Source organism: Trichomycterus rosablanca, chromosome 6 (assembly GCF_030014385.1).
Source record: "Trichomycterus rosablanca isolate fTriRos1 chromosome 6, fTriRos1.hap1, whole genome shotgun sequence".
NCBI lineage: Eukaryota > Metazoa > Chordata > Actinopteri > Siluriformes > Trichomycteridae > Trichomycterus > Trichomycterus rosablanca.
The window spans coordinates 5,521,684-5,535,399 of record NC_085993.1 but is presented as its reverse complement, the minus strand read 5'-3'; the positions used below and the strand labels follow the sequence as shown (position 1 = coordinate 5,535,399).

Below are 13,716 nucleotides of genomic sequence, written 5' to 3'. Positions count from 1 at the left end.
TGCTAAATACTGCAAAATCTAAATGTAAAAGGGAAAATAGGAAGAGGAACAGGAGGACAGTGAACACCAGTATTATACTAATGAGTATTAATGATTATGTATAAGACAAAATGTATTCAGATGTTGTGTAGGGTGTTGGCATTTGAGGTGGTTCAGCAGAAGGATGGAGGAATGAGGTGAGAGGAGGAGACAGATGTAGTTCACTTCCTCGTTTATAAGCAGCTCTTATACAGGCGTGGTTCGTCCTGATTTTACTCCATCTACAGCTTCTCCACCCAGCAGCTGCTTCCAGACTCTCATTCTTCACCATAAACTGGTAAGTTCTTCCAAATGAGCGATATTGAAGCTACATGTTCCAGGTGAAAGTTGTGAAGATTGTTTTAAACTGTTTGGTATAAAAGTGCAGTGTGTTTCTTGATCGCGTCACTTTATTCTAATGTAGAATTAAAGTAGATTTTTGTTTTTTTTCTCCATCGCTATGTTGAAGTTATAGCGAAGTTATTAACTCTGCATCTTGCAATTCCTTTTTTAAACCAAATGTTTATTTGCTTTACTGAACGTATGATTGCGGATGTCAGCTATGCAGCTGACATCCGCATCTCGATTCAGTTCACTAACTCTTGAATCGAGTCTTTTTGCGACTGTAAAGTGAAGCGAACCGCTGGAGTTTTGATTCGTCTGATTAACCCTAAACGATAAATACAAATCAAGGTGTGTGGGTAGCACTGTCGTCTCACAGCAAGAAGGTCCTGGGTTCGATCCCCAGGTTGGGCGGTCAGGGTCCTTCCTGTGTGGAGTTTGCATGTTCTCCCCGTGTCTGCGTTGGTTTCCTCTGGGTGCTCCGGTTTCCTTCCACAGTTCAAAGACATGCAAGTGAGGTAAATTGGAGACACTAAATTGTCCATGACTGTGTTCGATATTAACCTTGTGAACTGATGAATCTTGTGTAATGAGTAACTACCGTTCCTGTCATGAATGTAACCAAAGTGTAAAACATGACGTTAAAATCCTAATAAACAAACAAAACAAGGTGTCGATGCAGTTGAGTGGGTGCCTTACAGGAACATTGTACCTGGGAACAAGGGTTTGAGCCTCGCCTTTAGTCACGGTCTATGGTCATTTGGGTGACCCCGTAATTGCGTGGGTTTTTTCTCACGTCAAAACATGCAGTAGGTGGATTTGTACTCTAAATTGTCCCTAGGTGTAAGTGGTAAGGGGTTTGGCTGGTGTCATGTGATTGATCTATGATGGAATTTGGCCTCTATTATAAAAAGGTAAATTACTATTTATTATACTATTTTATTTTTATTTTCTTGTGACATCTTGTTTTGTTTATTTATTAAGATTTTAACGTCATGTTTTACATACTTAGGTTACATTCATGACAGAAACGGTAGTTACTCAGTACATGAGATTCTTCAGTTCACAAGTTTAATGTCAAACACAGTCGTGGACAATTTTGTATCTCCAATTCACCTCACTTTAAACTGTGGGAGTAAATCGGAGCTCCCAGAGGAAACCCACACAGACACGGGGAGAACATGCAAACCCCACACAGAAAGGACCCGGACCGCCCCACATGGGGATCGAACCTTCTTGCTGTGAGGCAACAGGACAGTGTCACCCACTGAGCCACCATGCCGCCCAGTTAGTTTGTGTTAATCAGAGGAGGAATCAAACTCAAGTGGTTCGGTTCATTTTACGGAGTCGCAAAAATTACTAAGAAAAATTAGTAATTAGTAAACTGAATCTATGATTTGCGTTCAAGGCTATCAGATTGCCAAAAACGCAAACCACGTTCAACAGGTGACTTGACTGTGAGACTTAACAGGTGTGTATCTTTGTGTCTGTATACATAGGGCTAGGTTAATTGCACCTATTAAAAATACAAAGAAAAACACTGGTCAGAAAAACCCCAAACTGTACTACTTTAGAAATATTATACTTATAGAAAATGTGTCTAGATGCTCAAATGTAATCCAATACCTACTAAAACAGGCTGCCAAGAATAGAAAGCTAAAACAAGGATGGCACTGTCCACAGTCAATCAAGCTTTACATCACCAAAAGCTTAAACAATGCTGTGCAAATAAGAAGCCCTTTACATAAAGCAAGAAAAAGCAGAAGCAGGGGCTTCATTTATTGTGTGTCAGCTCCTTAACCCAGAAGCGATGTAAAGCATGCTTGACTGTACAAAGCTTTTTTGCAACAGTGTCTTTAAATAAGTGAGTAAACAGTGGATGTTTGTTTGGACCTGAGGTGACTATGATTTGGGATGTGTGTTTATGGGAACGGGTGTGGTCCTGTTTCCTGCTTAGCAAGACTGACATTAGTATTGTGCAATAGATACTGGTCTGATGAACCTGCTGTAAGTGACCTCTCCCCTAAACAAACCCAAAACTGATACTCAATACGAACTTTGGTATTTAAACCAAATATTCTTTGGTAATTTTTTGTTTAGTGTTTTGTAATTCTTATCATCTAGATCACCTTTATTATTAATGGTAATTATTTCTAATGGTGTTTTATTTCTAGGTTGAATGTGAGAGAACTGAAACATGTACAGCTGCTGCTTGTTAAGTGTATAATGATCTGTTGAGCTGGTGTACAGACATGTTTCCCTTGTGAAATGGCCCTGTGGGATTTATACCCAACAACATACACCTACATACATGAACGTACCAGTTTTCTGCATGGCAGCAGGTTGTTTTGTGCACATTAGTAACACAAGTACTGCACATTTCCACAGACCATGGTGTTCCATAAGGAGTTCCAGACTGCAGGAAAACAGCCTGGCCTGCAAGTATGGAGGGTGGAAAACATGGACCTTGTTCCCGTACCGAAGCAGCTCTATGGTAACTTCTACACTGGAGATGCCTACATCCTCCTCTACACCACTCCTGCTCCATCCTATGCCATCCACGCTTGGCATGGTAAGTCTTTTCCTAGTCTGTCCTTATCTAGCACTTAACCTTATTCCAGCCTAATTGATAAATAAGATGGCTGATTAAATAAATGATAATATACAAACATAAGGAAACTGTCAGAACAGTCGCATTTATTAATTTGTTTGTTTTACTAACTCCGTTATTTTTGTCATGGTTACCACACGGAAACCCTGGGCACAGGACAGGAACATGCCCCTGACCATAACGTGACAAGTCCTGTTATAAAAGTGCCGCTTAGCCACTGTTATACTGACACTAAATGATCACAGTTCATTCATCAACATCTCTGTCATAATTCAAGCTATTTTAAAGTGAAATAAATAAAATAAAACTAATTTAATTTGCCACACATTGTACATAAATGAATAGAAGCAATTTCTGTGCAAGAACCAACTTTCAAGCTTTCAATTCTGTTATATCGGCCAGTCTTTTTTAACTCTATGTCTGTTTGTGTGCTTGTCTTACACATGGCTAATGTTTTTAATGTTTGATGCTACAGGGAGCGAATGTTCTCAGGATGAGGGTGGAGCTGCAGCAATCTTTGCTACCCAGCTAGATGATTTCCTGGGCGGTTCACCGGTTCAGTTCCGTGAGGTCCAGAACAACGAGTCGCTGGCGTTCCTTGGATATTTCAAATCCGGAGTCAAATACCAGGTGCTGCATGACATACAGAACACATGAATGTTCTCAAACGATCTGGTTAAGATGCTGAGATAGATGCCATCTGAAAGCAATAATTAAGAAAGCTTTAGTTTATGGTTTAGGTTGTAATAAAGCATACATTGCTGATGATGTTAAAGTGGAAAAATAGCCTGAAGCTGTCAGCCAAGTCCAGACTCGCATCTCATCTCAATTCACATGGGAATACCAGAGAAGGGTGCTGTACTTCCTTTATTCATGCAGTAAAATTACACATAGAAAACATGCCTTACAAGTCTTAGTGATAAATTAACACCTACAGGGTAATTAATTTGTTATTGTCACCTTGTTTTCCCCAACTTGCCAGTTCAAGATGTTTTAGATGTAATCTAACCATGTTAAATATACTTTGTGTTGAGCAGCAAGGTGGAGTGGCCTCTGGCTTTCAGCATGTGGTGACCAATGACATGAACGTGAAGCGTTTACTGCATGTTAAAGGACGGAGAGTGATCCGGGCCACTGAGGTTCCTTTGTCCTGGTCCAGCTTTAACCGTGGGGACTGCTTCATCATTGATCTGGGCAAGGTCAGGGTCACAGATGGGGTTGCTACACACTGTTGCTACTTAAGCAGTTCTGTTGTCCAGCTGATCAGGATTATCATTCAGATGTAGGAGAAAATAATTATTGTTGTTGTCTGGCTGTTTTTTCAGGACATCTTTCAGTGGTGTGGAAGCGAGTGTAACCGGTTTGAGCGTCTGAAAGCATCCCAGGTGGCCATCGACATCCGAGATAATGAGCGGAATGGTCGTGCCAAGCTGCACATGGTGGAGGAAGCATCGGAACCTCAGGATATCATAGACGTGAGGGTTTATTAACAGAAGAATTAAAGAAACCAATGCACTTTTCTTTAAATGAAATGTAGTAAGGAAATGGAAATAACTAAATTGTGAGATATAGGGGACAATAAAAATGTCTGAACTGTATTACTATCTGATATAATAGTGACAGTGACTTCACTTCATTCCACACCTTCACACTTTTTATTAAGTCTAATGCCACGTAGAGATATCAACTATAGGCTGGGAAAGAAACTTATTTTGACTCACATACAAAAACTGATAATTCTTTAAGATTAAAATAGCAGTTTTTTTAGACTTATGACATTATTTTGTCATTTTTTATAATTTTTTATAGATAACAGTTCCATAATATAACAAACTTTGTGCAACCTTGGTTGAGTGTTAGCCATTAGCTTCTATTAGTTCTAAGCAACACAGTGTAGTTGGTCCATTTGTACTAGTCACATACATTTAGCATTGGGGAAGTGTGTCTAATTTACTTCTTTAAACATTACAGTCACTATTAAACGCGAGTAATAAACGTATTTCTTTAGCATTGAAACAGTCCACATGTGTAACTGATCCGACATCGCTCACACACATTCTTCTGCCATGTTTAACTGCAGGAAACATGGGCTCAGATCCTGAATTAAAGGAAATTATGTGTATTTTTAGGTTCTCGGGCCCAAACCCAACATTCCTCCAGGAAGTGCTGATGACGAAGCAGTCGATCAAGCTAATAAGAAGGGCACTTTGTACATGGTAAACTTTACTACTAAACTTTCATTCTGCATGTGTGAAGAGCAGAAGTCTTTTATGTTCCTCATCTCAAAGAAAAAAGAAATCCACTCCTGCCTTATAAGTGTATTTTAGTTGTTTTATCTCTTGCTTTATTCTATAAACAAAAGTTGCTGCAAAAAGTGTTGAAAGTTACAGAATGAATTACAGTAATAATAAACCACATTTCACAAAGTTTATTATTATTGTTATTATTATTAAACAGTTATTATGCAGATAAATACTTATTTATTTTTACTATTATTAATAAAGTTATTCGTTCATTGTGGAAATAATTGTGTAGATAGTGTTGTACTGCAGTATTATTTTAATCTTATTAATGTATTGGCACTATGAATAATGATTATATATAATAATAATTTGTTTTTTATGTCTGTGTTTGTGTGTGGGGGGTTGTGTGGGTCTGTTCATGTGTGTGTCTGTTTGTGTATATGTATGTATGTTTGCGTGTGTGTATCTGTGTGTGTATGATAGGTTTCTGATGCTGCAGGCTCTATGAAGGCCTCGGTGGTGGCTCAGAACAGCCCGTTTAAACAGGACATGCTGTCTCCCAGTGAGTGTTACATTCTTGACAATGGAGTCGATGGAAAGATCTTTCTGTGGAAAGGTAAAGCTTCTAATCTGTTGTTCTTTTCTTTAATGATTTTATACACAATGTGAAATGAACTTTGCTTACTTAATGGTTTCATTCAGTTATGAAGATCCTGGGAGTTTATTCTGTATCACGCTGAATTCACTCTGATGGAGCAGTGGTAGATGGCTAACAAGCTGATCGATACACTGAATAAAAAAAACCCCTAAAGATTATTTCTGTATTTCTGGTCTTGTTTTTATGCCCCTTAGGTCCAACAGCCAACGAATCTGAACGCAAGGCAGCCATGAGTGCGGCAGAGCAGTTTATCAAAGACAAGAACTACCCTAAGAACACCCAGGTAAATACTGAACCATATTTCCAAATAAAGTGGATCAGCAGTGGTCATCTATCTAATGATCCATGATGTGTTTGTGATTAGATCCAGGTGATGCCGGCTGGAGGGGAGACCACCCTGTTTAAACAGTTCTTCAGAAACTGGAAGAATAAGGATCAGAGCACAGGCCCCGGAAAAGCTTACACCATTGGATCTATTGCTCATGTGGAGCAGATCCCATTTGATCCCTCCACCCTGCACTCCAACAAATCCATGGCTGCCCAACACAGCATGGTGGACGACGGCTCGGGCAAGGTGCAGGTAAGAATGACTTCCAGTCGGCTACATCACTGGTTAGGTCCCATTAACGTCCCATTTCTCCAAGGATTGATTGTGAAACTTGTGGATGCATTTTAATACAGCCCACCCTCACTTCACCTCAGAGTCTCTGGGTTTTGATAAATATCCCTGCTTTACCCGATGCATTTTATCATCCAGAACTTCCATCTCCATCTTTGAGGGGTATCAGAGTTTCTAATCTTGACTTACCTGTACAGGTGTGGCGCGTTGAGGGTGGAAAAAAGGTTCCTGTGGATGCCGCCACTAATGGGCAGTTCTATGGAGGAGACTGTTACCTGATCCTCTACTCCTACAAGCAGGGAAGCAGAGAGCAGCACATCATCTATACCTGGTGAGGAAGAAACTCAAGCCAACATGCATAGTTCTAACTGATTTTTTAATTAGTTAACTGAAGTAAATTATTTTTATGAATCTAATAATATTGATTGGTTTTTGTAGGCAGGGACTGAAGTGCACACAAGATGAGTTGGCAGCTTCAGCCTTTCTAACAGTTAAACTTGACGACTCCATGGGAGGTTCTCCTGTCCAGGTCAGTCTCGTCAATTCTAGCCAATTCCCATTGCACTTGTGACTTTTGCTTTATACACAACATCTATGCTGACTTAAGGGGTCTGCAGGGAACATGTGTACAGCTGGCGGCACTTCTTTTCACCAGACAGCAACAGGGTACTGAAGAAACACACTTTGCTTTCGAAAATTAAGTAAATGATATATACTTTTTTTCATTTAATTTTTTATCAAGACATGAAAACTGCTTATAATGTTAAAATATGAAAATTAAAAACAATAATAATAAACATAAAAACAATAAAAAACATTAAAATGAAATCGAATGGGGAAAATATCTTTGCGTAGGAGAAGTGGGCTCGGGTGGCATAACGGTAACAGCATTTATCAGAGCAGCTTAGTGTCTGTCCCAATCCCAGATAAGTAGAAGGGTTGCATTAGGAAGAACTCACTTCATAATGTTTGCATAAAGACTTGCTAAAAGCAATCAAAACGGTATCAGTGGAAGAAAAAAAAATACCCGCTTAAGTTATGAATGTTAGATCAGTATGTTTTTATTACAATTCACTGCCTAAAGCCTTATTTAGATGGTATTGGTTATATATGCAAAGTTGGGTGGTGATGCACCTTTCAAACATTTATTGTCACTACACTATTGTCTACACTATTGTCAGTGTTTGTATTTCTTTCATTTCAACCTAAGAAACGCCCCGCCCGAAATACCTACTGTTTTGTTGAGCTGTAGGCTGAACTAATAATTTGAGTTTCATGTCTCTGCGATTTTACAAGCAGATGCCTTTTGCTTGCTGCAACACGCCATGATTAGTTTTATTTCCGTGTTTACATGTTCGCACGCCTGAGTTTTTATTTGCTGCTGGTAGCACAGATTTGATAACATTTTGATAAGAGTCTTACAATAATTCACTCTTTTTGGTCTTTATTAAGATTATCCACATTTTCCTGTGGGATCCCCTTTGGAAGAAACAGGAAAGTAAAAAAGAACAATCCATGTCATTAAGGGGCTGCAGCAGTCTATCAATCTAATCTTAATGGTGCCAACAGCCTACACGGGCATTTATTGTAGATTTGAAACTTTGCTGACCCCAAAATACTTTCTTTTCTGTAAATCTATAACCACAACCCTTGGATAGTGGCAACGCAAAAGGACATGAATCTTAATATGGCTCACTGCCGAATTCATTGTAAACTGGATGACCACTTCGATCTTTGCAGGTACGGGTCACTCAGGGCCAGGAGCCGCCCCATCTGATGAGCCTGTTTAAGGGCAAGCCGATGATCATCTTTTTGGGTGGGACTTCACGTGGAGGTGGGCAGAGCAGTACGGCTAGCACACGGCTCTTCCACATCCGCCAGAGCTCCACTCGTGCTACACGCGCTGTAGAGGTAAGAATTAGACCTTCAGTCCCACAGCCAATCACAACACAGGGCTAGTAATCATTGTGTCATTGTGTCATTATATGAGTGCTTACAGGAGTGCTTTATATTTTTTACAGGTTGCATGCTTATTTATTACGCTGAACTTTAATTATATGTATGTCAAGTTTTTCAGACATGCTGTTCCGAAATTATGGGCATTAACATCCCACGCCACCCTTTGCAGCTCTAACAGCCTCCACATTTTTGGAAAGTTTTTTTTTTTTGCAGATTTTCTGAGTTTGTCTGTGAAAATCTGTGCCCATTCAATCAAAAGAATATTTCTTAGGCACTGATGTTGATCTGTTTCATAAAGGTCAAAGGTCTCTGTGCAGGCCACTTGAGTTCCTTCACACTAAACTAGCTTTGTGTACAGTTCTATAGTGATGGTTGAACAGGACAACAGTCTTCTCAAACTGCTTGCCACAAGTGCCAAAAGTATTTGGACACCTGACCATGAGCTTGTTGGACTAAGCAGTAAAAGTGCCTACACTGGGCATGCAGACATTAGAACTAAACATTAGAGCAATGGAAACCAGTCGACTGGTCCAACAAACCCTGTTTAATTCCAAATATTTTTATTTTATGCTGAAATTGATTGATTTTTTTTACATTTCTTATTCATCTTCTCTCAGGTGGAGGCCAGTGCTACAAAACTGAACACAAACGATGTGTTTGTGCTGAAGACTCCTGACGCCATGTTCCTGTGGAGAGGGGTCGGAGCCACGGAGGAGGAAATGGCAGCTGCCAAATATGTCTGCAGCTTTTTGGGTGGCAGCGCTACTGAAGTAGCTGAGGGAAAGGAACCAGGTAAGATGCCAATCAGTTTCTTATTAGCATCATGCAACTATTTGATAAAGCCTGGGTGTAGCTCACTCAGGGCCAGAATGAAAGAGCAGCAAATCTAAGTTCTTGTATTTGAATTAATCTGAAGTTCTACACAGTTCCCTAAAAAAAAGAGGAACGATAAGGAGCCCTAAAATGAGTCAGGGTGGCGAAACACAGAAATACATGACTGGTGCAGCCCGAACCCAGCGTGGCACCGTAACGTGGGGCCAGCTCTAAAAAATGGCAGTCATGGTGTCTCTGGGGCAGCTTGCTCATCCAAGGTGGTTCCATCGTGACGGCCCAAAAAACTGAGTTCAAGGAACGACTGAGTCGATTCTGGCATCGCAGTTTCAGAGAGCAGGTTGCCAACAGAGGAGCTGGCAAGTCTGTGAGGGAAAAAATGATTGAAACTGACATATTTACATGTATGTATGTATAATTCTGCTTCTCTCCTTCGTTCGCAGCCGGTTTCTGGGCTGCTCTTGGTGGGAAGAAGGATTATCAGACCTCCAGCAGTTTGCAGAAGACTGTAAAACCTCCTCGACTGTTTGGCTGCTCCAACAAGACCGGCCGTTTTATCGTGAGTTTACACAGCAGGCATCAGTAGTTCTAGTGTTTGTGGTGCAGCTTAAAGATTTGGTGCCGCACAGCTACATGGGTCCTGGGTACCTGAGTTCATTACTCACTTTTTGTTCACTGTCTATGGGGAGTTTGGCATGTTCTTATCATGAGGGTATGTGTTTCCTCCAAGTACTTTTCTCCCACCTTTAAAATGATGGAAGGTCAACTAAATTGATCCTGAGTGAGTGTGGGTGGATGAATGTGTGATGCCTGCAATTTATTGGCTCCTAGTGTTTTTGCCACCCTAACCAGGATAAGGTGAAGGTAAAATCGTAGATTTTATACACTGGTTAAAACATAAATAATTAGATGGTGTCCTTTCCTGCCTTGTCTTGTTTTGTCCTCAGGTGGAGGAAGTTCCTGGAGAGTTCACTCAGGCTGACCTGGCCACTGATGACATCATGCTCCTAGATACCTGGTATCAGGTACATCAGCATGTTCTTTCAAATGTGTCTACAGCCACAGCCATATTTTACCCATTTCCTGTTTACATGATATGGCTTCCTGTCTGTAACGTGCCAGTACCGTCATTTCTTTGCATTTCTCCTTAGATCTTTCTCTGGATCGGCAACGACGCCAACGAGGTGGAGAAAAGCAACTCACCTCAAATAGGTACTGCTAATAATCAGTACTAATGATCTGTACTAATTATCAGTACTAATTACCAGAATTAGTTATCAGTACAAATGGTCAGAACTAATTATCAGTACTAATGATCTGTACTAATGATCTGTACTAATTATCAGTACTAATGATCTGTACTAATTATCAGTACTAATGATCTGTACTAATTATCAGTACTAATGATCTGTACTAATTATCAGTACTAATACCAGAATTAATTATCAGTACAAATGATCAGAACTTATTAACAGTACTACTGATCAAAACTTATTATCTGTACTAATGGTGTACTAATCTGTACTAATGTACTAATCTGTACTTATTATCTGTACTAATGGGGCCTGTGGTAGCCTAGTGGGTAGGGCTTTGGGCTATCAACCGGAAGATTGGCGGTTCAAATCCTGGCTCTGCTATGTAGCCACTGTTGGGTCCTTGAGCAAGGCCCTTAACCCTGTCTGCTCCAGGGGCGCCGTAAGTTGGCTGACCCTGCGCTCTGACCCCAGCTTCCAACACCAGCTGGGATATGCGAAGAAAGAATTTCATTGTACTGTACATCTGTATATGTATATATGACAAATAAAGGATATCTTATCTTTCTTAATAATCTGTACTAATTATTAGTACTAATGATCTGAACTCTTGGTCTGCTTTTTACTGTATTGATTAATGAAAATAATGATCAGTGTAAATGATCATCAATCAGTACTAACGCTAACTACTAATTATCTATACTAATAATCTGTATTTATTGATTAGTACTAATGATCAGTACTGATGAACAGTGCTAAAAATCAGTTCTAATTGTCAGTACTAGTGATCTTTAATTCTCAAATGATCAACACTAATTATAAGTACTAATAATCTATTCTAATAATCAGTACTGATGAACAACATTAAAATCAGTACTAATGATCGTTTTTTTTTTTTTTTTTTTTTTTTTTTTTTTTATTCTTGACCTCTCAGTCTTTAGTTCTTTTCTCGCCCTTTTCAGTCTTTCTTTTTACTGTCTGTCTCTACTACATTTTAATATTTTTGATTTCTTTTTTCCATCTTTGATTTGTATTGTTTTGTTTTGGGAGTTTTCTGTGATTAAATAATGTTGTTATAATTGAGATCTACATTTTTCTTTTTTTCCTCCCCTCAGCTAAACAGTATGAGGATTCGGATCCTGCTGGGCGTAGTGGTACCTCCATCACCACCATCAAACAGGGCTTCGAACCTCCAACCTTCACTGGCTGGTTCCAGGCCTGGGACAACAAGATGTGGAACAAAGGTCCTCTGGAGCGCATCCGTGCCAATTTCTAGTCACCTGCACACACACCTGCACATACACACATAGTTTGCGTGGCTTCCTGCTAGAACTTTAGTCTCTTGTGGCCTTAGATGACTGTAGATTTCAACAGTACAAAATGCTGAGCAATTAATGTACTATGTATAAGTTGAACATATGCTGAATAATGACATTTATAATGAGAAAAAAATCTAAAAATAAAGGTTTCAAAACAAAATGTTTTCTGTCTTTTTTGTCTGTCTTTAAAACAGTATTATATTTCTACCAGTTAAGATGACAATATCCAACATTATATTTGGATTTTAATAGTTCGGGATTGTCTACTTAATCAGGTCCTGACCTCACAAATTCCCCTTTAACTGAATGGGCACAAATTCAGACAGAAAATGTGAATCACGAATGAGAACCAAAAACACTGGGTGCAGGGACGAAATGCGTGGACAGGGTGCTATTCTATCACAGGGCAGCACTCACATAGTTGGACTGCAGGTAGTGTGTGTTGTCGAGTTCCAGTGTCTGGGTTCAGTCTCTGCTTTTGATTCCCATCTTGAAAAGTTTGCCATGTTCTTCCCAGTGTCCATGTGAGTTTGTCCTTTCAAGGAACTTTCACCTTGAACTACTTCCACTATCAACCATTACCTCCAACAACTTAGACCTTCACTAACTTCCACCTCCAAACACCACCTCAGTGTGTCACCACCTTCGGTTCAGAGCAGAACCCCTCAGGAGTTCTCATTTTCATGTTTTACCACTGCTTTATCCTGGTCAGGGTCATAGAGGATCGTTTCTTCCTGGAATTACTAGGAGCAATGCTGTAACACTCCCTGGACAGGACGTCAGTCCATTGTGGGGCCAATACTCCCACTAGACATCCTCATATAAAGCCAATCATCTCTGTATATAGATGTCTGGTCAGCCAATAATACCACTGTGGCTTCAAATCTTGGACCCAGGCAGCAGTGGGTCAGTGCAAATTCATTCGCCGTCCCCATGGTTGAAAATGCATCACTAAAATGCCCACTTTAGAGTGGAAAAAATAAGACAAAGTGTGATTATGATGATGTATGCTCTAGAGCAATTTAATAATATGTCCTAATGGAAAAGGGAGCTCTAATAAAATGTATTCTATGCTGCCGCTACTTAACAGTCTCCCAAAGAGTGCCTTTTTCATTAGAGAAAATGGGATGCAGTGCTGTTTAGGGTAGTCCTAGGTGATACAGTGCCCAGTTAGGAGCTCCTCTAACGAAAAGGTGACCCTCAAGTGGATAAAATTTAATGAATCGACTCTTGTTTGAAAGAATCGACTCTGCTCGGTGAACTCATTTATATGACTCACTGAAAAGAGCCGCCTTAATCAAATTTAGCTTAATGGGAGCCCCTGGTGGACAGAGTCAGTAGCACATTAAAAGCACAACATTTTCGTTACAATTTTAAACGCCTCATGCTGGTCAGGGTCGCACACCACGACACCACCTATGATAACTAGAGGCAAAACATTAAAACATCCAGGACTGCAGTCAATCCATTGCAGGGCATCACACACCCATTTACTTACTTATACCTGGAGACAATTCAGAGCCAATCCACCCACTGGAATATTTTCTGAGAAAACCAAAGTATTTGGAGGAAGCCCACATGGACTTGTGGAGAACATATCAAACTCCGAAGTGACCCAAGATGAGGCTTGAGTCCAGGACCCTGAAGATGTATGATACCCAAAGGAGCTAAATTTACATGTAACATAACTTAATGTTTTTTGTGCTGTTTTTTAATTAAATACCTGAAAAATACACTGCTTTCTGTTTTTATTAGCATTTTACCCACTTCTTTGCCCCAATTACTTAGATTTATAGATTTGTCGTAGATTAAATAATTGAAACACTTTTGTGATTTAAAAACTGAATATTGTGTGTGGCATGT

At 39.8% G+C, this 13,716-nt stretch overlaps 1 protein-coding gene across 1 annotated transcript; it reads left to right on the top strand.

The window, feature by feature from the left end:
* The first annotated feature begins 214 nt into the window (after window positions 1–214).
* Window positions 215–12,013, top strand: scinla (scinderin like a). The gene is made up of 17 exons (XM_062997311.1): window positions 215–316; window positions 2,749–2,932; window positions 3,447–3,601; window positions 4,009–4,170; window positions 4,297–4,446; window positions 5,101–5,187; window positions 5,698–5,830; window positions 6,067–6,155; window positions 6,237–6,452; window positions 6,689–6,822; window positions 6,930–7,020; window positions 8,232–8,402; window positions 9,068–9,242; window positions 9,725–9,840; window positions 10,229–10,306; window positions 10,433–10,493; window positions 11,650–12,013. Exons 2-17 carry the CDS (start codon window positions 2,752–2,754, stop codon window positions 11,808–11,810), a joined length of 2,160 nt encoding a protein of 719 aa, XP_062853381.1. The 5' UTR covers window positions 215–316; window positions 2,749–2,751; the 3' UTR covers window positions 11,811–12,013.
* Window positions 12,014–13,716: the final 1,703 nt, after the last annotated feature.

Excerpts from the sequence above, each read along its gene's own strand:
- scinla (XM_062997311.1), top strand. The coding sequence starts at position 2,752 with ATGGTGTTCCATAAGGAGTTCCAGACTGCAGGAAAACAGCCTGGCCTG. Across the intron at positions 3,602-4,008 it reads AATCCGGAGTCAAATACCAG|CAAGGTGGAGTGGCCTCTGG; the intron begins GTGCTGCATGAC and ends TGTGTTGAGCAG. Across the intron at positions 6,156-6,236 it reads ACTACCCTAAGAACACCCAG|ATCCAGGTGATGCCGGCTGG; the intron begins GTAAATACTGAA and ends GTTTGTGATTAG.